Source organism: Tubulanus polymorphus, chromosome 11, assembly GCF_964204645.1.
Source record: "Tubulanus polymorphus chromosome 11, tnTubPoly1.2, whole genome shotgun sequence".
Lineage (NCBI taxonomy): Eukaryota > Metazoa > Nemertea > Palaeonemertea > Tubulaniformes > Tubulanidae > Tubulanus > Tubulanus polymorphus.
The window spans coordinates 6,697,069-6,723,738 of NC_134035.1; the positions used below are offsets into that span (position 1 = coordinate 6,697,069).

Genomic DNA, 26,670 nt, shown 5'->3' on the forward strand with positions numbered 1-26,670 from the left:
CTGGTAAAGAGTTTGTAATCCGGTATGCTATTCCTAAACCTGAATAAGTTCAATTAAAACCTTTCTCAATCACTTCCTCATGAGAGAGTGAATTTTCTGTTACAACAAAATTCCCTCTCCCTCCTCCAGTTAATCAGCAGGTGAATGAAGAATATCTCCGATTCCCAGGTCCGTGGCATCATTTGCCTCTGAATGGATGACACGCTATTTTACTGATGGTCAACAACGAGCAACACTCCAAAAACAGATACACAACACAAGCAATAAGTTCATACTCTGAAAGACATTTTACTTAATCATAATCATTTCATGAATTTGATAATAATATGTACATACATAAGTAATGTTTGTTAAACATCAACGCCATTCAAGCCTTGACACTAATACTGGCCTGATTATGATGAGTCTTAGTAGAGACTAGGTATATATGCAATAATTTGTCACAAAAACAATTTCATAGCATGATAAATCTCTTAGTTTCTGAGCATCAGTAAACGAGTCAATTATTTCTTCCTTATAAATATCATATCACCAGCGATCTTCATTAATAACGGCAAAACAGTCACTTACAGGTATCGCCTACATTTTGAATAATGGTTCATATGATTTATACGGTTAGGAACTAGTTCCTTGCCCGTTTACAAGTTAAAGTATAATGCATATACGTAGATCCCGGTGTAATGATTTCACTTTTTACGAATCTCGGTACAACTGAATATTTCTCAAATCCTGTCAAGTAAAATTCATTTTGCTGTAGCACGGATTCACGAAGTTATGCCGGTGTTCAAATGTACTAAAATTTCAACTGGATATACAGAAACGTGATTTCATCGGCTCGTTTTAGATGTATATATACATTTAAATACTCGCAATATCACAGTTTTTAACAAAACCAGAGGCAGTGAAGGTCATTATCCGATGATGCTAACAAAATGGTGAAGCGGTCGGATCAATTGTATTGAACATTTGTTTTAACGAAGCCGAACTCATTTGATCCGTAATTGCTTCGGCATTTTGAGACTCGGCGACAGATTCGGGAAACGCGGCCTGCTGGGATGATTGTTGAACACCGACAAAGGGAGGTCTGGAAGCGTCCAGCGAACCGGTCGCTGCCCCTCGCGGATCTTTACTACCGCGACTGGATGATATCGATTGTTGCGTTGATCGCACGTGTTGAGAATTTGGAGGCCGATTGTAAGCGGAATACGAGTTCATTGTGTCAATACTATCGACGCCTCCCAGCGGCGATGTGTACTCAAAACGTTCTTTATAGCTCTGATCAACCGGTGGCGCGTATTGTAATTCACCGGTTAATTGTTCATCACTGCCGATAGTAGCACCTTTTTGCGTCTGTAATTCGCCACCACTGTTTTGTTTCGTCGATGGACGTCGTTTAAATCGAGGGTCGTAACGATGCGATAGAGTCACCGATGACGACGAGTTCGATCCTGCCGGAGGTGATTCGCAGAGATTTTCCGGTATTTCGCTTTGTTCGTAAGCGCATTCAACGGTATCCGTCTGCTGACCCAAACCTACCCCTAAAACTCCTCCGGTCGAATTATCCGGTGGCTTTAGTAACAGTCTCGGCATTTGAGTCAGAGGATCTGGACTTTGAATATCGGCGTCCAATTTAGAATCGGAAAGAGCCATTCTTGGATCGAATGGTTTTTGTGGTATATTGTTCAGCGGCTGCTGTTGTACGACTCGCGTACGTGGATCACTAGAATTCGTACTCAAACTCCTCTGCAATGTCGCCGCTGCCGGCTTTAACGACGTCGGTAAATTCGGAAGCGACTGTTGCTCGGTCAACAACGGAGGTAGTTCTAATTTTGGTAATGAGCTGACAGGTGGCGCTTTGATCGCCATCGGTTTCACGTTGATGTGACTGTACCTTAAGAATCGTGGATCGTCTTTCCAACGAGGGTCAGTTTTATCGATGTCCCCGGGTAGACTCGGACGCTGATGCGGTTCCAACATGACCGGTCTCAACATGTAAACCATCGGCGATGGAGTCAATGCGTATATCTCTTCATTTGGATCGATCGGAGGACCGTGACGACTGACCAATGGAGGAAGCGTAAACCCACCGCTCGAAGGAGATACGTGGCCGGTCGACATTCTCGGGTCGCGCTGTTGTACGGCACCGATCCGAGGATCCGAAGTACTACGAGACAGAGGAGCGTTTTGATTCTGCGACGCCGGAATGTTCTGTTGTGTCTCTGATGATGGGAGACGCGACTGTAAACGTGGATCCGATTGTTGTTGAGTATTGGTAGTAGCAGCGACAGACATACGTGGATCTCTATTGCGCGGATCAGTTGCGGGTGTCGAGTTTATTCTTCTTGGATCGCGAAAGGGAGCAGCAGCGCTGAAAGCGATTAAACAAGCGTTAATGAATGTTTCATGTCATTGCCCAGAATGGAGAAAGACCATAGGGGAGGTTACAATATTGGACATCTGGTCGATTGCATCAAATGAGAGAATCTGAATACACACAGAAAAAGTTTCTCTTCTGAAAGAATTCAAGTTTTTGCTTAAATTCTTAGATGAAAAATTGACAGAAGTAGGGGACCAGGGAACCTATATACCGTATTTACCTATTTGGTGCGGATGAAGGAGCAGGCGCCCCCACACCAGGTGGTGGCTGCGACGACTGATGACGTAAAAACGATAACATTCCATTGATATCGAAACCAGATGGTGGCGGCGGCATCCCTGGAGGTGGTAATAGAGGCATACCAGGTGGTGGGAGAGGCATCGGTGGAAGTCCCCCGAACGACTGCAGTAATGGGTTGCTTTGAACTTGACCAGAAGCCGTGCTCTACAATATACAAAGAGAAACTTATGTAAAAGTAATGAAATGAACGCATGAAAATAACTACAGCCCAGGTCTCCTCATAATAAACGTGGTTTTTTCACAAAATTGTCTTTCGTTTAACGGACTGAGGGTCCAGTAGGATCAACTAACAGCATTTTAATTTTGAGCTTTCTCAACGGATTTGCAATAGTATGTTAAGAGGAAATCTTGGAGCACAACACCGTAGCAATCATGTTCAACTTTGATAATAAACATGGTAATGAGGCTCCCCCATGACCTACTAGCACATGGCAGAATAATCAATACTATGTTCTAAATTCATGTTCTTGACGACATCATAGAAAAGTCCTTCAGTGTGCAACATTGACTTTGTATTATAGTGTAAATTTCATATTTTCTTTGTGTACAGTTTGTTGCTACATGTTGCCTGTGAATTATTAATCAGCCGGTTATTCATCTGTCTGTCGCACCTCATTCATTGTCTTTTCTTACTATGTCTCTGTCATGCTCAAACTGTGAGTTAGTTAGTAGTTGAAGAATATTTGTCTTAGCTACAAGCAAGCATGCCCGCTTGGAGTTCCAAGTTGGAAATAAACTACGATACACAATTTAGAGCAACTCTTCTTGTCTCTCTGGACTTTCCAAAACTGTCAAAGGCTTCAGATGACAATGATCGAAGCCGGCTTATAAGCGTCGCGATAAGTCTCATAATATTTGGATGCTGATGGGCTAATTTCCCAGTGATGTCATTGTCAAGAAACTATGTCAAGCATCGATTAGTGGAATGGGGAAAAATTAATTGAAATTTTTCCTCATTTTCGGCCAGTACTTCCTAACGGCTTAGAGCTGATGGATGAAACTTTGCATATTAATTCCAACACCTATTTCCCTCCTAATGACAAAATATCAGCTGTGTATATTCTTACAATTTGTGCCACCAAGTGCTAACAGAAAGTTACTCTCAAACTATTCTATACGGATCAACTGAATGGATGATTATTTTTTACCTTCTGAGCGATGTCTTTAAGCACATCGGAAAGACTTTTCTTCGGCATTGAAGTTTCATCATCGCTACTATCTGAATACCAATCTTCATCATCTTCATCAGCTTGTTAATTAGAAGAATGAAATAATTTTTATAGAACCGAAAAACAATTATATAGTTCAGTATCATGTGATTTAGAAAAACCAAGGCTACGAGGAACTCGGGTTTCTATCTTAGTACCATTTTTATCGCCTACAAAACAAACTGCACATATTCATAGGTACATGCTAATAATATATATTCATAGCCTGTTTGCTTACGGCATTTCCAAATGCTATCTATAGTTCACATCCACGCTCAATAAAGTGACAACTAGGTCTATAGTCCATTAATTAATGGATGAGACCCAATTTTCTGGGATATTGCTGAAATTATTACCTCAATAACCAGAAAACCCAGACTCAAAGGCCCCTTAAAATATAATGAGTGTACCCAAAACAGAAGTTTTTATCTCCTATTTAGTGTATGTACACATAGAAAGTGATATATGTTATTTACCTCCTTTTTTGTCCTTTTTGCTCTTCTTTGGTTTGTTCTTCTCATCAACTGTTTCAGTTGTTGATGAAGTTGGGCTTGAACTGCCTTCACCGGGTTGCTGCACCTGCTGTAGCCGCAACAGTAACTGTCGTTGCACCGGTGGTAGATTATCAGGAATTTCAAATGCGGCAATTTTTCGGCCGTCTTGTGGATTTTCTGCAGATTTCTCATCAATCGTCGTTGATTGCGCTGCCTCCGTTGGTTCTTCTACGCTTTCGCCTAATTCAACATTAATCAGAGATAATGAGTAAAAAAACTTTTCATGAGCTTTAAATGGCGGGTTCTAATGAGAATGGAACATCTGTGATGGACTAGTCAAAATTAACCCCGATAAACTACAATACTTTCTATACTGACAAAATCCTAATTAGGAGTTGACTTTTTTTTAAAAGAATAATGTTATTTGATTGAAATGATCTAAATTCCAATTTGTGAGTCAGTTTTACATTATGTAGCAAGGCAATTTTCTCTAAAATACTTTGAAATAAGACAAATATTTCTTACAGAGAAAATAATCATGTTCCAATGGAAAAATGAAATATGAGCCTGCGTTTCCATATATGTGACAATAAATTATTGGTTGGCTACACAACAATGCATTGTAATTTAGAGCAATTTGGCAACTGTGCGCACAAAAAATGAACAAATATTGACATGGCCATGTGGTCAAAATCTACATCAAAATTTGCGTTGAGGCTTTGATGAGGGTAAAACATCATGTGGGTTTGCACACATTTTCAATATCAGTTATGCATATATTTACGTACCAGCAGGTTGACTATCACTCGTTTGATCTTTTTCTGTTGGCTCTTTATTCTCCTTATTATTTTCATTTTCTTCTTTCGTAACGGAGCTAGCACCGGCAGTTTTATCAGTCTGTAACTCGAGTTGTTTTTCCATCTCGATGTCCTCATTATCCGATGGAACCGGGGTATCTTGTTGATTCTCTTCTGGATTTTGCGAAGAAGTCGGTGGTTGATGTCTGGTTTGTTGTTGTATGGCGCTCGCCAGGGCGTGAGCGACGGCATTGACGACCGAATTCGCTGATGGCTGCGGTGGAGGCGGTAACGACATTCCCGGCGGGGGACCACCAATCATCATACCCGGTGGCATTTGTGGCGTCGGTAAAAGCGGAGGTCGCATTGGCATTCGTTGTGGTGACATAAATGTATCTTGATAGAAACCACTGTGACTGAAAATAACAAGCCATCAATGCTACAAATTATACGTGACAATGTGTTGGAGTATAGTATACCAGTTAAGTTCCCTTGATTTAATTTCAGGAACAAATACTTCCGAGATGAATTTGGCTTTTCCTTTGTCTCCATGATTTGTATACGGCAGATAATGTGGTATAAAATTGGCATATCACTTGTAGTGATTCTTACCCTGGTGCGGAAAAATTCTCCTTCGGTGGCGGAGCGAGATCTAAATCTAAAAGCGAGGGTATCTTCTTGTCTGTGGATGACGTTCCTGCGCAAAGAAAATACAGGAAAACTTAATTCACGAGTCATTAATGCGGAACTAGGGCCCAGCCCGAGAATCGAGAAAAATGTTCACCTTTTAATTCGCTAGATTTTTTTGGTGATCTACGTGGAGGCCGGTGATGGTCGTCATGGTTACGACCGAGCAGATTATCGAGGATCTCTTTCTGTTCATCACTCATCGGATTTGCGTGTGAGAATTTACACTTTTCGCCCGCGTAACACGGCGCGCCGGTTTGATAATATTTACATGGAAACTCGCGTGGAAATCAATGTCAAGGAAATTACAAACAAACCGTTCTGAACATCATTTTATTTTGAAGTGTAGTGATAGAAGGCATTAAAACTAAAGTACTTTGAAATACTGGTTTCGTCATTGATTCGAATTGAGCAATAGTTCATTGGCCTGTTGCCAGTCAGCAACAATGAAAATGCAAATATTCAGTTTCCATCCCTTCTGCTTAATGGGTAGATGATTTATACCCGGTACACTTAAGGAGGACTCTAGTCAGCTTATGAATTATTAGTGTTTGACTCCAAGGTTGAAATGAGCGTGTCTATTGAAGGTGACTGTAGCAACATTCCATCTTTCTGTCCAAGGGCTTCTACTTGTCAGAGATGATAATTCCCCGCGGATCCGCGGATTTCGGAATTGAAAAATATCATTTTTCCAAATAGTCCAAAAATGATGTAAAAGTATAGGGGGGGGGGGGGGGTGATGATTTTATCGATCAGTTGCAGACACGCGCGCGCGGCAACAGTAATGTATATAGGCCTACTACTGTTGTGGCGCGTGTACCAGGCAAACGCCTTTTGATATTATACAGTGTGATGATTTTTAGTGAGCATTCATCGGCGCATTTTAACAGCAATAATTCAGGGCTCGACCCGTAATGCATGAGATGCTGATTGTTATAGAATGAGGATGTGCCACATTGGAAATAGCCATTACCTTCCAAAATATAATAGTCGTTCATAGTTTCAAGATCGCTCAAGTTTTTTAAAAACGCTTTTAATTTCTAAAATATTCTTGGGGGAGGGCCCCAATGACACCTTAATTGCTTCGCGCCTTTGGCGTTCGCGAGTGAAGGCTCTCTGTTACTCGAGAGAAACACCGCGGATTTCAAGGGTCAGCGTTCTCATCTCTGACTTGTTTTAGTCCAAGTTAAACAAGATTTTTCATGAGCATTCCTCATAGATGAATTGATAAATGACAAATGAGATCGTACATTGAAAAGGATATCATGCATGTAAATGCAGTTGTCCGCTTTTGTACATTGACTGACGATGTAAAATTTACAGACTTCTGGTCGTTTTATCGGCGCAAACTCATGACTGAATGGACATTCTTTCTCCTAAAATGAAACAGTTTAATCATACATACTAAGAAAATACAGTACTTGGCTAAACTTTCATGTAACATATTTCCCTATAATGTCTACAATGCTAAATGATTTCTCTTTAAAGAGCAAATGCCATCAAAATAGAATATTGTGTAGAAGTCATTTTCAAATGTGATGTATTCACAAATATCAAATATGCTACTGGTTTGAATTTCAGTTCAGCCATTTCTGAGAAATACTGTAGGTCTGTGAATACGGTGAACTAATGATGTTTATTTTATCGATTATACATAGGCTATGCATACTAGCGCGCACACATGCTTGTGTTGATTGTCATAGATAACATCATAAAAAGCCCTACCGCGGGTTGTATGTGAACTATACACACAGAGTGAAGGATAATGACTAATTTACGACTAATTCAAGCTGCTTTTTTCGATAAGTCAGATCGCAGGTCGTTATATATATTTACTAAAGTTTCTTCTGGTTAAGAAATCACGGAAAGTTCAATTTTGACAGCATTTACAATTTGCCTCAGAGCAAACAGAAGTGAAATGTTGCTTTTGCCTTCCTTACCTTCGCACAATGTCCGTCTTTGAAAAATCGACAGGGCTGTTTCGGCCTTTCTTGTTGAAGTTGAGTATTAAGATCTGATTTGTTAAATGTTTTGCCACCTGATTCCACGTACTTCCGGTATTTCTCAGACTTTTTAATCTGTTTCATGCTGAGCTGTTCGCTGCGGCTACCGCCACCTTCACCGAAGGCAGGACCATTCCCGAAAGCTTGTCCATGCGAGTTGTTTCCTCCACGTCCACCACGACTGCCACGCCCTCTATTGCTACGACTTCCACGCCCACCTCGTCCTCTTCCTCGACCTCGACCAAATGCTTGGCTCTGCAAGAAAAATACACAATTTGAATCAATGTATCCCCTCTCACATGACCCTCCCTCACATAACACATCCGACTTTTCAATATTACCTGAGTTTGTCTATCGTTGTTAAACATATCATTATCGCTGTCATCATTATTACCAAAATCTCCACCTCGATAGTCTCGGCCACGTCTGAATCAGAAAAAACATATTTTTACCGAGTTAAATTTCCAGATATGAGCATCAATCGTCAGTTTACCTTCAGTATAAAAACCACCAGTATTTATCGGAATGTATTCAACATTCAAAATAATATAATTATTTTGGCCTATATGTTAGAACAATAGATGCTGTAGTTGATATGGCTGCGAGTTTTACTTCTATTTCTGCTATTAACAGATTACGACTGCTGTTCAATGTATTAGTGTTAAGATGACTGCCTGCCTCGGTATTCCCATGGCTAAACACAACCAGTGGTATCGATGTCGTAGGCTCTAAGCCTTTTCATTAAATTCTACTGTCATCCTCATCATCAAATCAATCAATAGCAACATAACCAAACATTTTCACTGCACCCTGAAATTTTTTGGATGTTCCGTAAATAATTATCATAAATCTTATATACCTTTGTCGAGGAGAGCTGAATGGCTCATCAAATTCATCATCATGTGAAGGACTAGCACCATCTCCTGGAGGATACCTATCATCACCGCTACCATAATCATCATAACCCCGATCTAAAGGATCCCGTTCACGATCCGGACTGCCGTAATAATCGTTACCATATTTATCCTGAGGGCTGCGGTCTCTTTTACCGCGCGAAGATGATGAATGCCAATTTTGTGCCATTTCACTCCAATCCGATGCCGATTTTTCCGCGTGATGGTGGTGGCCGCCGCGTCGGCGTGGTGATGACTTTTTGTTGTCGGCGGATAGTTCACCGCCTTCATCCTCGTCATCGCTGTGGTCATGTCGAGAACGATGATGTTTCTTCTTACGCTGCAATAAAAAAAGTATAGAATATCATTTCATAAGTTGACATAGACAGAGTACAGTGAATCTCTATTGTTTACAAAAAAAAATTAAGAGCTTGGAAGTTAAGACCATTTTAAACTTTAAACCTGTGGGGTTGACACGTATACTGCCACTGTGATGATAGTGTTGCTTCATCGAGCCACTATCATCAACAAGAAAATTAATTTCAATAAATTATTTGACGCCTGAGAAAAAAATGTAGAATTTTTGGGATAGGCTTATGTGGAATTGCAAATTTGAAATCGAAGTTTTAAGAAATTTGGGGAAATATGATACGATTGGGTAGATTATACAGGTCTTCGACTGGTTTATGTAATTTTTAGGGTTTCTGCTGCTTTCGCAGAAACCCTCTTGTAATTCTGTTGATTATTATTATTATAAATTTTCTACTTTCCAGCCAAAAATTTTTCATAAAATGTAACTCCTCTCAGATTTGACTACTAACAGCTTATAAACATAATTTTCAATTCTGTCAGAAATATAACTCAGCGCCTGACCATTTCCAATTTCCGTATCGTAATTTATTATGAATTAATCCCGCGTAATTACCGGGTCTAAACAGCGACAAAGATAACGCAAAAATCATCATCTATTGATAAAAGTGCACCCCGAAAAGCCTAAGATTACCGGATGACCTTGAGCGTCAACTCAACCATAAATCACGGATTCAGACTCAAAATAGTCCGGACACGTCAATTCTCGCTATCTGATTCATATACGAGCGATTCAAAAAGCCGCCATTTTGTTTTCGCAAATCACGTAATCGGACTGATATAATCCGTCATTTCCCGTTTCTGTTTCATCTATCGCCGCCATTTTGTACCACCAGTATATCTTCCGTTTGGCAGATGCACTCAACATTACCTAAATCGCTTCAAAGACGTTGACGCAGTTGATGCCACATCATGTTCGAATCCCGGCAATGCAATAATTTTGTTACCCATCATTCCTTCTTTGTGATTGAAGTACCGGTAAATTAATGTTCATTGAGTATACATTCGTTTTCAAAGTTGTTATAGTTCGAACATATGTGCAATATGTGCAACTGTCACTGATGAAAACAAAAACAACTTTGTTAAAAATTGTTGTTTATTTCTGGATTCCTCACTGAACAAATTGATGCATTAAGGTAGATGAACCTAGTATTAACGAAATTATAGATCAAAGCGCGCAAGGAGAGCATGTGCGACAGACTAGTTCATGCAACTGCAACAAGGGGACTTTGAAAGAACCATATCTTCGGTTTAGTCATTTTGGAACATCGATACTTTTTACGTGGTAGCCCTTGTATGTAGCTGGATCCATATATCCAGCATATTGATGCCCCAGGTTGCGCTTCCTGGAAATAAGTCATATGTTATGGACTGATAAGAATTATTTCGATGACGCTTTCGATGATGTGTTTCCAGTGCGATATATGAACCAGATAGGCAGAAACCTGTTACATTTTTATTGAAAATTGTCAATAGGCCTAATTGATAACTTGTGACCGACTTCATTCACTTTTGCCTCTAAGTTGGTCTAACTTCATTGCCTCCATCCTTGAGGAAAGAGCTCTTCTGATGTCTGCTTCATCATGACTTTGGAGCATATCGTGTGTGTGGCCCAGCCGGCCCGGTCCCGCTTGGCTGTCACTCGATATCCTCTTGTGTCTGGGTTGATTAGACAATGTCATTTAAAATAACTTTTTATGTTATTCTGGAATAACATGAATAACATTATATTATATGGAATTACGCATGAGTCTTGTATGTTGTATTTGCTTATCTTGAAATTTGAAACTTTATTGAATTTGGAAATTTTAAATGTAATAAAGATCAATAAAGAATTGAATTGAATTGTCACCTAATACACATGCCATCAGAGGACGCAGAGCCATACATGACAGCTATGCTATTATAAATTGCTAATCTCATGAAACCTGCTTACCCCTAATATCGAATGTATTTTCTAAAACATTTGAATATTGAAATTATATGTTTACACATTTTTGTATTGACCGCATGAAGCCGCCAATGAAATTCACGCCGGCTTTGTCATTCCACCAGCATCCCCATCTCAGGGTCTTGCTTTTATATCAGATTTCTAAATCGTGTATACATCCGCCATTATGACCGAATAATCCGATTTACTTATCATTTCTATTTATGCCTGCCGCTTCTGATATAATCATACATCCTTTATTATTACATTACGTCTTCTAATGATATTCAATGCAATATAACATTTCGACGTTCAAATAGAGCTCATTATATAATCACAGGAAGCCATTCAACATCATTGTCTATAATATATTACCAAAGCTTGTATGTGTACACATAGACCTATGACGTTTTGCACATCGATTTACGGTTGTCGTTTGTAAAATGACGCTAAATGGTTAACATTGTTTAGGTTTCATAATGGTAACGTTTTATAAGGCGTCAAAAAATATTCTTAATAAATTAGAGGGACTAATCTATCATCAAGATATTTGGGACGCTCTTTCTGATTATGATCCATTCTCAATCTGGTCCGGTCCATTCCAGGAACAAACACATTTAGAACGGTCTTAAACTAGTAGTTACATTGGCAACAGAGCTTGTGATAAAAGATGCTTTTTGGGAGATAAATCAAATATTCTGGCAAGACACTTACTCGCTCCTTGCGTTCACGACGTTCATCTTCGGTTTCATCTTTCCTTCTTCGTTTCCTTTTACGTTTTGAACGTTTTCTTCCATCGTCGGAATCATCGCTTCCGTCTTCGCCATCTTCAGCTTCCTCTTCATCGTCGTGACTTCTTCTCTTTTTGCCTGATGAAAATAAATGAAATGTATGTAAGTTCTGAATACTGTACTACTCCTTTGAACGGTTTCTTTCTTCTTAATATGAAAAGGTATACAAATTATCAATTGAAGTCATAAGGCTTAAGGTCATTTAACCTTTCCTCTGCATATTCACAGAGGATCTATGATACACCCACCATAAAGTGGTTTAAACAGTACGCATTTAGTTAATACACCCAATCCTAATCCCATTTCCATGAGAGGAAATTTGTCCTATAACAATGTTAAAGATAATCGAATATCGAGGTAAAGTTAAAATCTGTAGGTCCACAGACAAAAACTGATGAAACTAAGACAGCCACTGACTGTGCATAACGATGGACTGACCCAGAACCAGTCTGATGAGTATGTTACAGACCAGATCCCAACATACACTCACTTTTTTTATCATGTTTTACAGTCAGTTGATTCAATTCAGCAGACGGAGCAGCTTCGGTGCCCATATCTTCTTCATCTGTCAATTCTCCCTCTTCCATGTCAATATCTTCAGCTTCTCTGATAATTTATAAAACATAGTTCAGCACTGGTGCACAGTGTAAAAACTCAATTACAACTATTTCAGGAAACCAGTGAACCAGTTAATAACCTATATTTGTTATGTTCATAAGCATGAAATTTTTCAGATTTTATTTGGGATAAACTCTCATTTTATTTTTTCATGACCTCAGTAGCTCAATGGAATAAGGAATGATGCTGTTGCTGGTGCGGGTTCGAGTCTCGCGAATATAACACTTTACAGGCCATATCCCGTCGTGAGGTTTGACGAACGAGGGTTAGTCCTGGGAAACAGGGCTCCAGACGATGTAAAAGCAAAAAAAAACCAAACATAAGTAAAACTTGTTTAATCCCAATTTCACATGAACCGGATAAATTTCGTTGGTCCAAAATAATCCAAATAGGCCTAAGCAGATTCTACTGCATAACCACAGACTGCCAGTTAAAGAACAGAAAAGACAAAAGATATTTCATTCATATGGTGCACTTTTTAGTTGGTATTATGGTCTAAGTCACCTTAGAAGCTACCTGATACTGGGTACACAATGGGTATCCAAAGGCCCTATAGATAAGAGAATCTTTTTTAAATACATCAAATTCTACACATTGCTTTAAACGGGCAGGGAAATAGTCTACACATGAATGCATGGTTTTGGCATGACATTATTAGTAGATTTATCGGTAGATTTATGGAAACTTTCCTGGATTGGTCCCATTTGAATGATGAGGACCAAGTAGTAGGTACAGTAAATGTAAGCAATTTGACAGGAACTTGAAACAATTGCAATTCAGATGTCTCTAGAGATGATGTTGTATTGTAGATTTATTTGGTTTTGTTATTGAAGTCTATTTAAGTTTTTCCGCCATTTAATTTTTCTATTCTATTTTCATTTAAAAGTTGTGATCAAAATATACCTTGAGAACTTGTATCTCTCATTAGAAAGCCTATCGTTCCAACTTTGGTATGTGTCTAATCAAAGGGTGAGGTGGGGGCAAGAAAGAATTAGACTTGACACAACAATCGAAATTTTGAAATGAACCCTAAGGCCATTTCATTTGATTAATATTTGTTGGGTTCTTTTGAATGCTTGTGATATGGATTACTGTGGAGGGATTTTTGGGTTTTGCTTAAGAAATCTTTTCATAGGGACAATTGGCACCATTTTTTACTATTGATATTATAACAACATTTGTAGCAGGCAAGCATCTTCCATCTACTAAATATTCATTCCATCAAATATTGCCTCTCAAATCCTATAGATGGCAGACGCGTCAGACGTGTTAAATTGTTAAGTCAAGAACGTAGCAGTAGGTGGCAGCACCGAATGTAGTCGCAGTATCGAGTCTTATTTTCACCACGAACAATATCAGCTATCATTGTCATTATTTACAGGGAAGAATTTCAAATCAAATAAACGTTTATCAAAATATATTTTTACGAATTAATTGGAAATTAGGAAAATGACTCCATTAAAAAAATACGAAACATTGTCCAACATACTAACCGGTTTAGGCCAAATATATTAGAATGCTTTATGAGGAAGCAATTAAATCATATATTGTAGAAATTACATTTTTTCTAGGGGTATATAAGTTAAATGACGTTAAAAGCACTCATTAACAATTTCTGTGCCTGATGCGTTGGCCAAGGCACTGTCAGAAGGAAATTCACATTTAATTCATTTATGCTCGAAGCAGTTCTTGGATCATGCTTTATTCTTCACGTGAAATATAATAGTCAGGCTCTTTTGTTGTATTCATTTTTAATAATACATGTGCACATGTATCAGCATATTTCGCTGAATCGATTGTGCAATCTGGTTATAATCGTGCAGTAAGTATATCGTTTGATTAATAGCATTGCAGCCTACCACCCACCAGACCCATTATTATAATGTGTATAAAGCTAACACCCCAATCTACAGAATGGACTGGTCTGAAGTCGACGTTCACGTCGTGCTCCGCTAAGTCGTATGAAGCTCATAGATGTGTAGAAATAAATACGCCAAAAATAAATAAGATCCCGCTTCACTAATATTCACACTCGCATGCATGCATTATTAACAAGGACAGAATGGAAAAAAATAAACACCAAATTGATCTGGGAACGAATAAAAACTACACATAAAGCACTGCCACACAGGAGCTAGGGCTAATTTGCATAATTTATGCCAACGCTACTCCAACTCTTTTTAAATCGCGAATTTGAATCTTCCTTACGAAATATACCCTTTCGGTTACCTTCAAGCTGCAAATCATCATATTAATTTATAATCCTTACGACGGCGATATTGTTGGTGGAATGAAACAATTTGTTAGAAAGATGGAAGTTGTTTCTGCCGATATTAAATACTCGACCTTTGTTTGTCCGCTGTCTCCATATCTTTGTGCACTAACCCCGAACAGGGTGTGGGAGTTTTAGTAAACACACACTCTTTTCGAGGGACTTTTAACGAAGATGTGTGTTCACATCGACCCCAAGTTTATAACTAAAATGCTCTTGGTATCTATAGCTATCATTTGAGTACAAATGTGGTAGGTAAACGGTCCGGTATCCGCCCGAATTTTACGTTGAAATTCCTGGCAATATTCTAGCCGCACAGCGTTAGAGCTACAACATGGCGCGCACTGATGAAACGAAGCGATGACGTCACGCTTTCCTCTATACGTTTACAAGGGCCACGCCAGTCCAATAGTTTGTTTAACAAACTTTGCATTTTCCTTATTGTTTCATCAATTAAGCATTATTGCTGGACTAGAGGAAAACAAATCATATAAACATTTCACATAATTTCTCCAGTCACTGTGGTAGCAAATTAATTCAGGTAAATTAAAATTTATATTTTTCTACTAATTAACAGGGGCACTGATTTATTGAAATCGCGGGTTCCCACGTAGGCCTTGCACTGCCGTGGGTTGTTGAGATTAACATTTCTAAATTTCCATTGGAAATGAAAGTGCACTCGAGCGCAAAAATCGGTCGGTAGACAAAAAAAAAACCGTTGGGCGGACGGTCTCCCGGGCGAGTGATGAAAAAAAATTTCAAATGGTTTAATCTTACATCAAGTATTTGTATATTGTCAACCCAAGTTTGGCCTATTGCCACGGTCGCAATCCAGTTGGACAGCGTGTATTGAATTTACACGAACGCGGCGTAATTTTATTAATTTTGCCATGAGGTCGGTTTTTTTAACGTCGAGAAATCTGGGCTGTTCTTTGGCGGAAAGTAGGTTTTAATTGAATTCTGTCCAGGCTAAAGCCTTTACAAAATCTGCTCGGTGTGGGCTACCATCTCAAGTGAGAAACGAAAAATGTTATAATTGCTGGTGAAAAGCGCGAGGATAACAAACGAAGAATTAATCTCGCATTGCCTGATTTGGACGCGTTCCCAATATTGTTCGCAAGCTCGAACGCGAGACAGTTCAAAGACCTTTGTCAAGAAATTCAAGATTGGTTTAGAAAGATTACTAAAACATAAGAATAATATTTTATAACATCTCGGATGTTATAATTTGTCACTATTGAGTCAAATGAAATATAACCAGTATAATCATGATACTACTACATTACATGATCGCTCCGTGCACAGTTTGGCTGCGTGCCAATTTAAAGCCTTTCGCCTAGATGGCATTAGCATACGGACAATATCTCTGTAGAAGCAATGGAAGATCATATGAATGGCCTTAAATTGCTCTCAATGTACTATACTGTATTTATCATTTGCAAACTAGATGGATACCCCTCAATGTTTATCTAGAATTGGAACATTATTGCTGCGAAATGCGGTCTGATTTATGCTCGAAAATTGATGCCGTAATTTCTATGTAGGTGGTGCACCTTGCAATTAGCAGCCTATTTTTGAGTTGGATGGATTCAAATGGACGAAGGAAAAACCCACTTTTGTGTAATGTATATTTCAACTTTACAGATAGCCTAGCTTAGTCAGTTTTGGAAGTAGTTTGCTTAGAGAACATACGGTACCGGCGGCACAGGCACTCACCGATGAGCTTGGCCTTGGTATACTATACAGAATAGTTCCTCGGAGCGGAGGCCCAGGCACTGACTGATGCAGGCAGTGCAGGACTCAGGAGAGGAGGACCTCCTCCTCTCCTGGGCTACGGGTTTTTGAAGGATAGAGATTGGATAATGTATCTATGTTTGGTTTGTGACTGGTTATTCTGCAATAAATCGGGATCAGAGGAAAAACGTCTTGCTATTGATACGTTCAAAAGTTGGCCGCTGTCTCGGGTCATCCTTATTACCGAGATGATGTATTTTACCAAGATGAACCGAGATCAACCGAGATGAAATTAAATATAACATATTTATTTATTCCTTATCGATTTTAACACTTGAAATCATGTTATATCAGTAATAAATACCTCCGACCTAGAGTCATATTTTACATATTTTTTTATTTAAAAAAATTTTGACAAAAAACGTAAACTCGGTTAGCAATAAAATTTCATTGAATTTGATTGATCGACGATATCATCTCGGTAAAGTTAAAAGTTATTTTTCCAAAAATATCCGACAAAATTTGTAAAATATGAACCCAGCAGGCATTTATTACTGATATAATATGATTTCAATGGTTAAAATCGATATGGAATAAATAAATATGTTATATTTAATTTCATCTCGGTTGATCTCGGTTCATCTCGGTAAAATACATCATCTCGGTAATAAGGATGACCGGCTGTCTCCACACACGGCAACCTAAAAAAATACAACAAACTTCGTTTTTCAATGGGCACAACGCATTAAATTAATGAAGAAATTAAATAGATTCTTAGGTAAAACTTGGAAAAATGAAAACTTATTATGTCGAAATTCGACAAATAGATAAGTAAAAATTGTGAACAAATTATCTCGTATGTCACCTAGGGGCTTCCGTTCTGACGGGAGCTGTTTTAAAAAATTATTATTTTGCAAAAATCTTATTTTTACAGTCGGCACAAACCAGAAACAAACATATATTTATTTTGGTGTGGCTCAACAGCAGTGGTTACTGGCAAAACTAATTATTTTTTTCTACAATTTTATCTATAGAGTTTCTGAAGAAAGAATTGATGCGATAAACTGATTAACTTTATAAAGATAAACAAGAAGTGAATTGAGTAACAATGTCTGACAGTGAAGATTTCTCTGATGCCGAAAGTGAAAAGAGCTTCCATGGTTTCAGCAGTGGTGTAAGTAATAGATACTGCTTTCATTTTAATGTAAACCCAGAGAACTGGCAATTTAGGTAATGTTGAAACCATCCACAAAACGGAAGTGATATTGAAAAGAGACAAAATGGCGGCTTTTTGAATCGCAGAAGGGGTAGGGTCTAGAGGGTCCAGAGGGTTAGGGTCAAGAGGGTCCAGAGGGTTAGGGTTAGGCTTAGGTTCCGTTACATATTTTAACATTGTAGGGTTAGGATGAGGCTATAAGTAGTTAAAAAGTTACGACTGAACGAAGCAACCGTCGTAGCGCTTTGGGGTAACGTTAGGCTTGCACTCTTATGCTTGCGTGTTCGAATCCCAATTTTCGTGAATCTTTCTCAGAATTTTCTAAGTCCAGCGCATTCGCGCATGCGCATTGGATTGATTTGTGGATGGTTTCAACATTACACAAATTGCAGAGAACTGCGTAGAACTGATGAATTTTAATTAAATCCACTTTGAGGGTTAATAAAGCAAGGGACTGAGTGTGATCTTGTTTGCTTTGAGGAAATTTTGCAAATATCAGGGAGATGTAGGGCAACATTAAAAAAGGTGCCCGGAAAGTTCAATCTTCCCTTGGCAGGGATTCAGGTCTGGTGGCAGGGCGGATCTCGCGGGTCTTAAAGAAGAAAGGGTCTCCTGGAAGACCCTCAAAATATTTAAGTGCCCTCAAAAATTTTGCTCGCAAAACAATTTCATGACTCTAAATGCAGGAAATGGCCTCAAATCAGTGCTGGAATCTCAAAATTTTCTGTGGGGGCCTCAGACCCCCCCTGAAGGGCTTCGCGCTGAAGCAGTGTTAGCCTCGCGCGTTGCGCTTGGTGTGTTATCAGTGCCCTTTTCTTTTAGGTATACCCCTAGAATTCTGAGAAGACCCTCGGATTTACCCCTAGATCCACCCCTGGGTGGCATCGAGATTCTTTTATAACAGGATACCCACAGTCTGATAAATGCCCTGTGTAGATATATTTGCTTAGCTGCACAAAAACACACAACACCTATCAGATTGCTGTTGTCTATGGCAAATTCATTAAAGGGTTATGAAGACTTTTTTAGATAGCAACAATTTTCCGCAAAACAAATGATTTATATATATCTATAGTATTGCTGCATTGAAATGCATTTAAAAAAATTGATAACTTGCAAAATCGAGTGTTTTGTTCACGATGTGGCGACATCTCGCGAACCCGGAAGTGATGACGTCATTCTTAGAATAACACAAACAACGAAGATGGAAGCCAATGTAGTAGAAACACTTATCAAACTGTGAAAGCGATGGAGAAAGTTCGAATAAATCTTCATCTATCACAATATCCGAATCAATACCAGCCGACGAAGAAGATTAAATGTTTCGGATAAAGAGGAGGAGATCATTTTAATGCCTCACATGTTCGAGCCTGAGGCATCATCGTCTGACAGCGACGGCGAAAATCTCGATTCAAATGAAATGGATTGGCGATTGGATCTCAATAGGTTTTCACACTGGTCAGTGTCATATTCATTTATTCATTTTTAAGAATTTTTCAAATTCATTGAAACTGTACTGTAAGTAAGCCCCTTTTTTAAATTTTGGAAATACAATATTGTATTGATGTTTTCCAGCCTTTGTCATTGCCTGTGGTCTTCCTGCATTTTCATTATAATGCAAAGCCGCTAGATAAATCCTGTCAACAGAAAAATATCAAAAATATTTTCCAATAACAATACTTTTGATATAATTCAGTACCGGTAATACAAAATGTAATCAAAATACCTGCTGTTCATTCTTCTGTATGAGAATTTGTACACCTTGGGCGCAAAATGGTTAACAACACTGTGATAACATTCAACGCCACTGGTTTGACCAAGAGATGACATACTGGCCACGTCATTGATGAATGATTTCTTAGTAAGCAATTTTACTAATTTATCGGTTACTTCCCAACCTAGAAAATATATAATTATACCATTAATATTGGATAATTCTTGGACTGACTTTAGAAACCTGTAAACTAACACTAGTACCTGATTTGAACCATTTCCGCTTACCTCCTATTTGTTGATGTACACAATCCACATGATCATTTTGAATGTGTTTGACACAAGTCAACCACTTCGCCCTAATCTTTTCCTTGTTACCTGGTTCTGATGACACGGCGCACCAATATATATGGAATGTTAGGCTTTTTGTCAATTCGGAGATTAGAGAAAATCCATTTTGCTTGCATCGCCTCCTAAAATAAGTGGCTGATTTTTCAGGCTCTCCAATACGATACTGCAAGATCTCTCCCAAATCGTCTCGACTGCGTTGTGGAGGTACTTTGTCTGATGGGAGAAGAATGCCCTGAACGACTGACATTGTACTCCAATAACCCTAATAATAAGTATAATTGAGAAAAATATTATGGAATCAAATACTACAATAATAAGATAAAATACATCATTGTTGGTTGCTTACTTCATCAAACGTAAAATTTTAGTAGGCAAACTTCCCGTGAAAAGTATCGCAGCACTCAAAAGTATGTTCAGTATTGACAATTGGCCAATTGAAAGTTGATTTAGCCACACATCGATGAAACCACAATTCTGACAGGTAGTATGCACAGTGAGCAGAGTTCCTTTTACCTTCAAAATGAATTCGTAAATTTTTAATGCGAGGTCTTTTCATACCCGAGTAGCCGAAAGGAATGAATGTCTATTGTATTTTTAGTCTATAGCATCTGTACTTTTTTATAACATTTATTTTCTCCTCGACATTGAAGACAGACCACCAGGAGTTTAAGAAGGGCATTCTCAAAAACAAAGTATTTTTGTCTTTTCTGATGGGACAAATTTTAATCAAACCTGCAGAATGAAAAAAAGTTTGAAATCATTGGATGGTTTATTTTTTATATAATTTTGTTCTGATAATAAAGGCTTACCGCATCTCTTCGTATGACTCGATTTCATCAAATTCACTAATGTCAGGATAGTATTCTGGATCATCAATTTCGTCAAAATTAATATCACTACATCTGTCATCATCCGAGTCATCATACCAGTGCTCACTTTCATAACAAATTCTTTTTTAAGGTGTGGATGGCAGTAGACTGGACTCGTTTCTTTGATTGACAATTTTCACATTTAGGTATCCATTTCCGAGTCTGTTTACCTAAAAAAAAATTGTTATTATACTCAATATTACCTTGCTGAAAAACCAGGGGGACAATAATCATTAGTTTATCGGAAGGTGTACCTTTGTCGAGTGGATTGAAGATTAATACGGAATCATTTGCTATCATATCGAGAGACGAGTCAATCGGTTCTATACCAGAGATATTCAATGGCTGAATTGCCTCTTCTACCAACCGTCATCTCTTACGCCTATGGTATGCACCACCCGTTGTTCTGGGTGTTGATGAAAAGGATCCTTGTTGGTAGCTACCAGCTATAATGCGATTCTACTGTCACTGATTCATCCCGGCCTCCAACCATTTGAACAGTAGGAATAGCATCCTGTTTCAGATATAAGCTGGAAGATAGGTAAAGTGGTAGTAATTCTTTACAACTGTGTAAACGATGTGTAAATTTGTTGGTATATCTTGAAACAAAAATTACTTGAATTGAATTGAAATTTTATGGATTGGTTTCCTATTGAAATGATCAAATATTATTAACATCGGATGGGCACTTATTTAGGCTATGTCTTTTAAATTGTGAGTTGTAATTACTTCTTGGCGAATCCACTCTTATATTTCAAAAGTTTTTCAAAAACTATTGTCGGTAAAGTGTTTATAGCACAATACACTACTCCCCGACAGCTTCCAATTCTGTCTTTTTGTGCAAATAAAAGTCGTCCACAGTCGAGCATGCCTTTTGTCCCTGGGCCAAGGATAGGCACGATCATCCTGGTGCCCACAATTCATCGCCACGCATCGACGAGGCATGATTAAAAGCGAAAATAAAGCGGTGATCTGCTGTATAGAAAAAACAAACCACACAGTACGGCACTAGCTTACTGCAGTATGCAGCTGCTCGTTCTAAGAATGACATCATCCGCTGAGCGCTCGGATGTTAGCGTCTCATTGCTAAGGGAGTTGCTAGGGCCCCTAAAAGTTTTTTCATAAAAATTTCAAATTGTATTTATTTACAATGCCATTCTAAGTCACTGATCACATATTCATTGAATTCGGTTAAAATAGTTTTATAATCTTCATAACCCCTTTAATAGCTATAAATAGCTATATTTAATAAACAAGATTTCTGATTGGTGGTCATATTATTGTGGCTTATTAGTGCACAAATAGCTACACACGGGCAGCAGAATCCCCCATTGCCATCAGATTTCAGAGTTCCTGTCACCTAAAATTAATCAAAACACTGAAATTGATATGGATTAAGTGAATTGGGCTAGGATTAGAAACATTATCATTTTTGTATAATTTGTAGGAAGAAGGCGATGGTGGAGGCAGGAAATCAGGTAGTGATGGAGGCAGCCCTGCGACTAGACGCAGTGCTGCTGCTGGTGATGGTAGTGATGCAGATAGCGATGCTGGACCGAGTCGTAGAAATCCCGTTATCAGCCACGATGATGAAGATGCCGGAAGTGATGATGAGGAATCTGGTCGTAAGAGGAAAAATAGTTTCATCGATGATGAAGGAGATGAGGTAATTTAGAGGTGATCATTGTAATAGATCACCACCTAATATAGATATAAAAACCGATATAGGTGTAGAGGTTACTTCTTTTAAATTGGTCTGCAATACAATGTGTAATACTGATGTTTTGGGATTGTCGATGACTTAAAAACACTATTGTTAAATTTGGATTTGAAATAGCTTAGAGACACAACTCAATCTCAGTGCCATGTATCTTATACCCACCATGTATCAACTTCAGAGGTGAGGCCTACACTCGTATATCTTCAACTATTTTCCTACACCGTATTAAAGCGTGTTTGGTTCAATGATAGGAATATCATAGTGTGTTTAAAACTCATTCGTCTTAACTCTAACCCATTAGCATTCAAGCCGACCGTATCCGCACTGCCTATTACTCCTCAAGCCACCCAAATCCGTCCCGGCACCTTTTAGCCTACTTTGGACTTAAGTCCCAGCGGGCTATTGCGTTCACTTTTCGTCCGTCATCCGTCTGTTCGCCCATCCGTCCGTCTGTAGATGGAATCGAGTAATTTTGGAAGTTTTGAAGACGCTTCAAGGTAATGTCTTGATATTTTGGTTACACATGTAGCTACCCTAGACACATCTTCAGCCCAAAAACTGGCCCTGTCAGAAACAAGATGGCCGACTGGCAGCCATTGTTGTCTGCAAAATCAGCATTTTTTACACGTTTTTGAACTCTTTGAGGGAAATTTTGAAGACGCTTTGATCAATTACCTTGGTCTTTCGTATATATTTGAATCCCCCAAGGGCCCATCAGCATAACAAAAATTGGGTCGATCGGACTCAAGATGGCCATCCTATGGCCTTTTTAGTGCCCAAAAATATCAATTTTTGACCAAATTCTGAGTCCTGTAGCTTCCTACTGGTTTGCCATTTCTCATTGCAATTGCTGATGGGTATTCTTTGGAAAGGGATGTTTCATACCTGAGACTGGTATTTTCGATCAGTTAATTATGACGCAATTGGCAGCCATCTTGGTGTCATCAGTACTCATTTGTAAGTGGGAAAAAGTTTTTCGACATTATATTGATACCTAAGCATATTTGTTAGCACAATAAATTAGAAAGTTGTAGCTTATAACGTGTTCTATGATTGTGGTGAGTTTCAAGGTCATTGGTTTTTGTATATTGCCACCAGGGGGCGTTGAATAATACAATAACTTAGTATTTCTATATTATAATTGTACCAATGCGTATTTTGTTACCTCAATCAATTGCAATGTTGTAGCTCATGACATCGTCTATGATTGTGGTGAGTTTCAAGAACATAAGTTATTCTATATGGTCAACAGGGGCGTTCAATAGTAGAATAACTTAGTATTTCCTTATAAGATTGGTACCTAGGCATATTTTGTACCACAATCAATTAAATAATCGTAGCTGCTGATATGTTCTATTATTGTGGTGAGTTTCAAGGTTATTGGTTTTGTATATGGTCACCAGGGGGCGTTGAATATTGAAATTGTGAGATTGTTGAGCATTTGAAACCACTTCCGAAGTGGGCATGATGTCCCTGGACCCCTAATTTCGTATGCTGCACGAAAATGGTTATAGTGGTATTCGAACCCTTTAGCTTATGAATGATAAACCAGATACCCAAGTCCTCGAAATAACGGACAGAAATCAACATCCTCTTATTTCAATTTCTCGAGTATTTCGAGTTTGAACATGACACATATGAGCGCTCACTTCAAATCCAAGCGACTTTGGGTGAATTTCGAAGGCCAAAAGGACATGATTTTGGTGGCCCACTACATCAAATCTTACATCATATGAAAGCCTTTATTATTTATTGCAAAATAACACAAACTGGTAATGCATGGAAATCAACAGCAAATGAACTACTTATTCGGTATCGTAATGAGCTTTCACTGGATTTTCCCTTGAATTTTTGAGGAGTAATTGACACTGCATAGTGAAATTCCTGGGTGCTAATGGGTTGATTAACAATGAGATATTTGGACTTACCGTATTTTCCGGCCAATAAGCCGATTTTCTAGCCTCAGATTTTTACCCAAAATATCGTGATCGGCTTATTGGGCGGATACGATCTGACATAAAAAATCACTTCCCGATCTATGCCACTCTAATGCTCTCAATGATCGTCAAAATCAAGAAAAGTGGTCGATATTTATTTGAGGTCATTATTTACTATCAATTATAATCTATTTTGAACTATTTTATTTTTACTTTGATTGTTCCATCACCGCACAGCGGCAATGGTATACATTTATATAACGCGCGAGTTCATCGTACTACCACGTGTCAGTTCATACATTAGTATATATGCAAATCAGCAGTGAGCCGCGTACTGCATGTATGGCTGTGTGTATAGTAATCAGCTGAGTGAGTCTATATATAGCACAGTCACTCGGCGATGATAGTATTCACAGCACTCTCACACATCGGCGGGCGCTACTGTCAGCCTCTTAAATCGTCAATTAAGACAAACTAATTGACAAATCAGTGAATTAAAATCTCTTAATCTCTTAAAATCTCTTAAAATCGCTTTATGAAATCCATGTATTTTAGGCTAAAAAACTGCCCTCGGCTTATTGGCCGAGTCGGCTTATTGGCCGGAAAATACGGTAACAATAGATGGCGAATTCATCGCACAACATCAGTTAGTTTAATGCCCTTTACTACTAAAATAAACTATCATCAGCCGTTCTATGCAGTGTGTTAGTGACCTCATCTATTGTAATGGGGGCTGAACACTCATGAATAGGCATATTTTCTGCAAAATACCCCTTCTGCACTGATGGTTGCTGCAGATTTTATCACCCTAAGAAGATATGCCGCTTATTTTAGATTTGCCTGGCAGGCAAAGAGTTAAGCATGCAGTATCAATATATGTGATTATTCATATTATTCATATCGGGGTTGACTATTTCGTACAATGTCCCGTTACACAGATTTTGAATGATTATTTTAGGAGTTCAGAGAGGAAGATGAAGATGATGAAGATGAACGAAGGCGATTGAAAAAACGAAAAAAACTCGCCGATTTCATTTTAGACGAAGCTGGTAAGTTAGAAATAACTACTGAGGTCAGGTTATATCGTCGACCGATTTCAATCAGTAGTGTTTATAGTCCGTAGTGTGTTCACTGTGCTCACTTTCTTCGTCCAGTCGTCTCCGAGATGTATTTTCAAAAGTTTATAGAGTTTAGCCCATGCTCCATAGTTCATGGAGATGCCCGCATCGATTGTACCTATCTCTTCTCTCCTTAGCAGATAAATATCTAATGGGGGGGGGGGGGGTCCTGAACCGGATTGTGCAGCTGTCACAGTATGTTGTCATAGGATACAATTTGCAGGATTTTTATGCCCCCGGCACAAGTCTAGTTGAGGGGGTATATAGAATTACCATAGTGTGAATACGCCGGTACAAGTGATCCTAACAGCCTAGAGGCTGCAATTGCCGACCGATTTTTCATTCAAACTATTGTTGCGTTAACAAGTCACCATCAGGTTCAAATTCCGACAATGTAAAATTTAGAAAAACGGTTATCACTGCTTTACCGATATGTATTGTATTTGAATTTGTTTACAGAGGTTGATGATGAAGGTGAAGAGGAAGAAGATGATTGGGAAGAGGGAGCTGAAGAGATCATCGATCGGAAATCAATCATTGATTCTGGACCAAGCGCTCGTGACATCGAAGGCAAACGGCGTCTCGAACAAATGTGGAGGTATGAAAATAAATCAGTTTGGGATTTCTAATAGACAATAGGATACTGGCACCGCTACTTTGCAAGTGAGAATGCCATGTAATTTTGATACATGTCAAACCAAAAATCAAGAGTTATGAAATTGCATGCTGAGGTTTTTTAGAGGAATTTCATAATGAATCTGAATTATGTTGTAATGTTTTATAGCCAAAAAGAAGATGAAATAGAAGAATATTACCGACGTAAATATGCAGAAGTTTCAACCGCGGAGAGATTTGGTGATGGTGAAGAGATGTCTGATCAGATTACACAACAAGGTCTCCTGCCTGGTGTCAAAGATCCTAATTTGTGGGTGGTTAAATGTCGTATGGGAGAAGAGAAGGCCACAGTGCTTCAAATAATGAGAAAGTATATCGCGTATCAGTTCACCGATGAGGTAGGTATACGTGCTCCTTAAGACCCACCCCACTTCCCTGATACTTTTAGGTTTACAGAGACCAATTGCTCTGCCTGAAGAAAACATGATAAAAGTAACTAATTGCATTTTAGCTAAAATTTCAAATCAGATCCTCGGGGAGTATTTAAGACAGTATCAAGACAGAAAAGTTGACTTTGTCTCACTCTGACAGCTCAACTCGGACAAATGCTTCTCCAGAACAAATCCAGATATATTTTTCTACCTTTACTTGATTTGCG

The 26,670-nt window shown here is 38.6% G+C and overlaps 2 protein-coding genes across 7 annotated transcripts in view; one reads left to right on the plus strand and one right to left on the minus strand.

Moving 5' to 3' along the window:
• Nucleotides 1–296: 296 nt before the first annotated feature.
• On the minus strand, nt 297–15,072 carry LOC141912928 (uncharacterized). 3 transcript variants are annotated; one of them, XM_074804360.1, is made up of 14 exons: nt 14,814–15,072; nt 12,340–12,455; nt 11,773–11,927; nt 8,726–9,099; nt 8,208–8,292; nt 7,804–8,121; nt 7,128–7,239; nt 5,961–6,146; nt 5,789–5,858; nt 5,168–5,592; nt 4,362–4,619; nt 3,826–3,926; nt 2,598–2,821; nt 297–2,368 (listed from the first exon to the last, which is right to left on the minus strand). In XM_074804360.1, exons 1-14 carry the CDS (start codon nt 14,834–14,836, stop codon nt 925–927), a joined length of 3,891 nt encoding a protein of 1,296 aa, XP_074660461.1. In that variant the 5' UTR covers nt 14,837–15,072; the 3' UTR covers nt 297–924. The 3 variants fall into 3 exon arrangements, with proteins under 3 accessions (XP_074660461.1, XP_074660459.1, XP_074660462.1); XM_074804358.1 differs by having other exon boundaries at nt 5,789–5,873; XM_074804361.1 differs by lacking the exon at nt 14,814–15,072 and adding an exon at nt 14,697–14,780 and having other exon boundaries at nt 5,789–5,873.
• Nucleotides 15,073–16,283: 1,211 nt separating this feature from the next.
• Nucleotides 16,284–26,670, plus strand: part of LOC141912574 (transcription elongation factor SPT5-like) — a 33,333-nt gene continuing 22,946 nt past the window's right edge. Inside the window, exons 1-7 of one of the 4 annotated variants that reach the window (XM_074803862.1) lie at nt 17,570–17,647; nt 18,512–19,147; nt 19,386–19,550; nt 22,070–22,288; nt 25,238–25,328; nt 25,857–25,995; nt 26,182–26,410. In XM_074803862.1, the coding sequence (XP_074659963.1) occupies nt 19,536–19,550; nt 22,070–22,288; nt 25,238–25,328; nt 25,857–25,995; nt 26,182–26,410 (693 nt within the window). In that variant the 5' untranslated portion in view covers nt 17,570–17,647; nt 18,512–19,147; nt 19,386–19,535. Of the gene's footprint in view, nt 16,365–17,507; nt 17,648–18,511; nt 19,148–19,338; nt 19,551–22,069; nt 22,289–25,237; nt 25,329–25,856; nt 25,996–26,181; nt 26,411–26,670 lie in introns of those variants that run through there. The other 3 variants (XM_074803860.1, XM_074803861.1, XM_074803863.1) reach the window with 3 other exon arrangements.

Coding starts and splice junctions, on each gene's coding strand:
- LOC141912928 (XM_074804358.1), bottom strand. CDS start 14,836: ATGGAGACAGCGGACAAACAAAG. Junction 5,874..5,960: donor AAAATCTAGCGAATTAAAAG/GTGAACATTTTT, acceptor TTCTTTGCGCAG/GAACGTCATCCACAGACAAG. Junction 3,927..4,361: donor CAAAAAGGACAAAAAAGGAG/GTAAATAACATA, acceptor CTAATTAACAAG/CTGATGAAGATGATGAAGAT.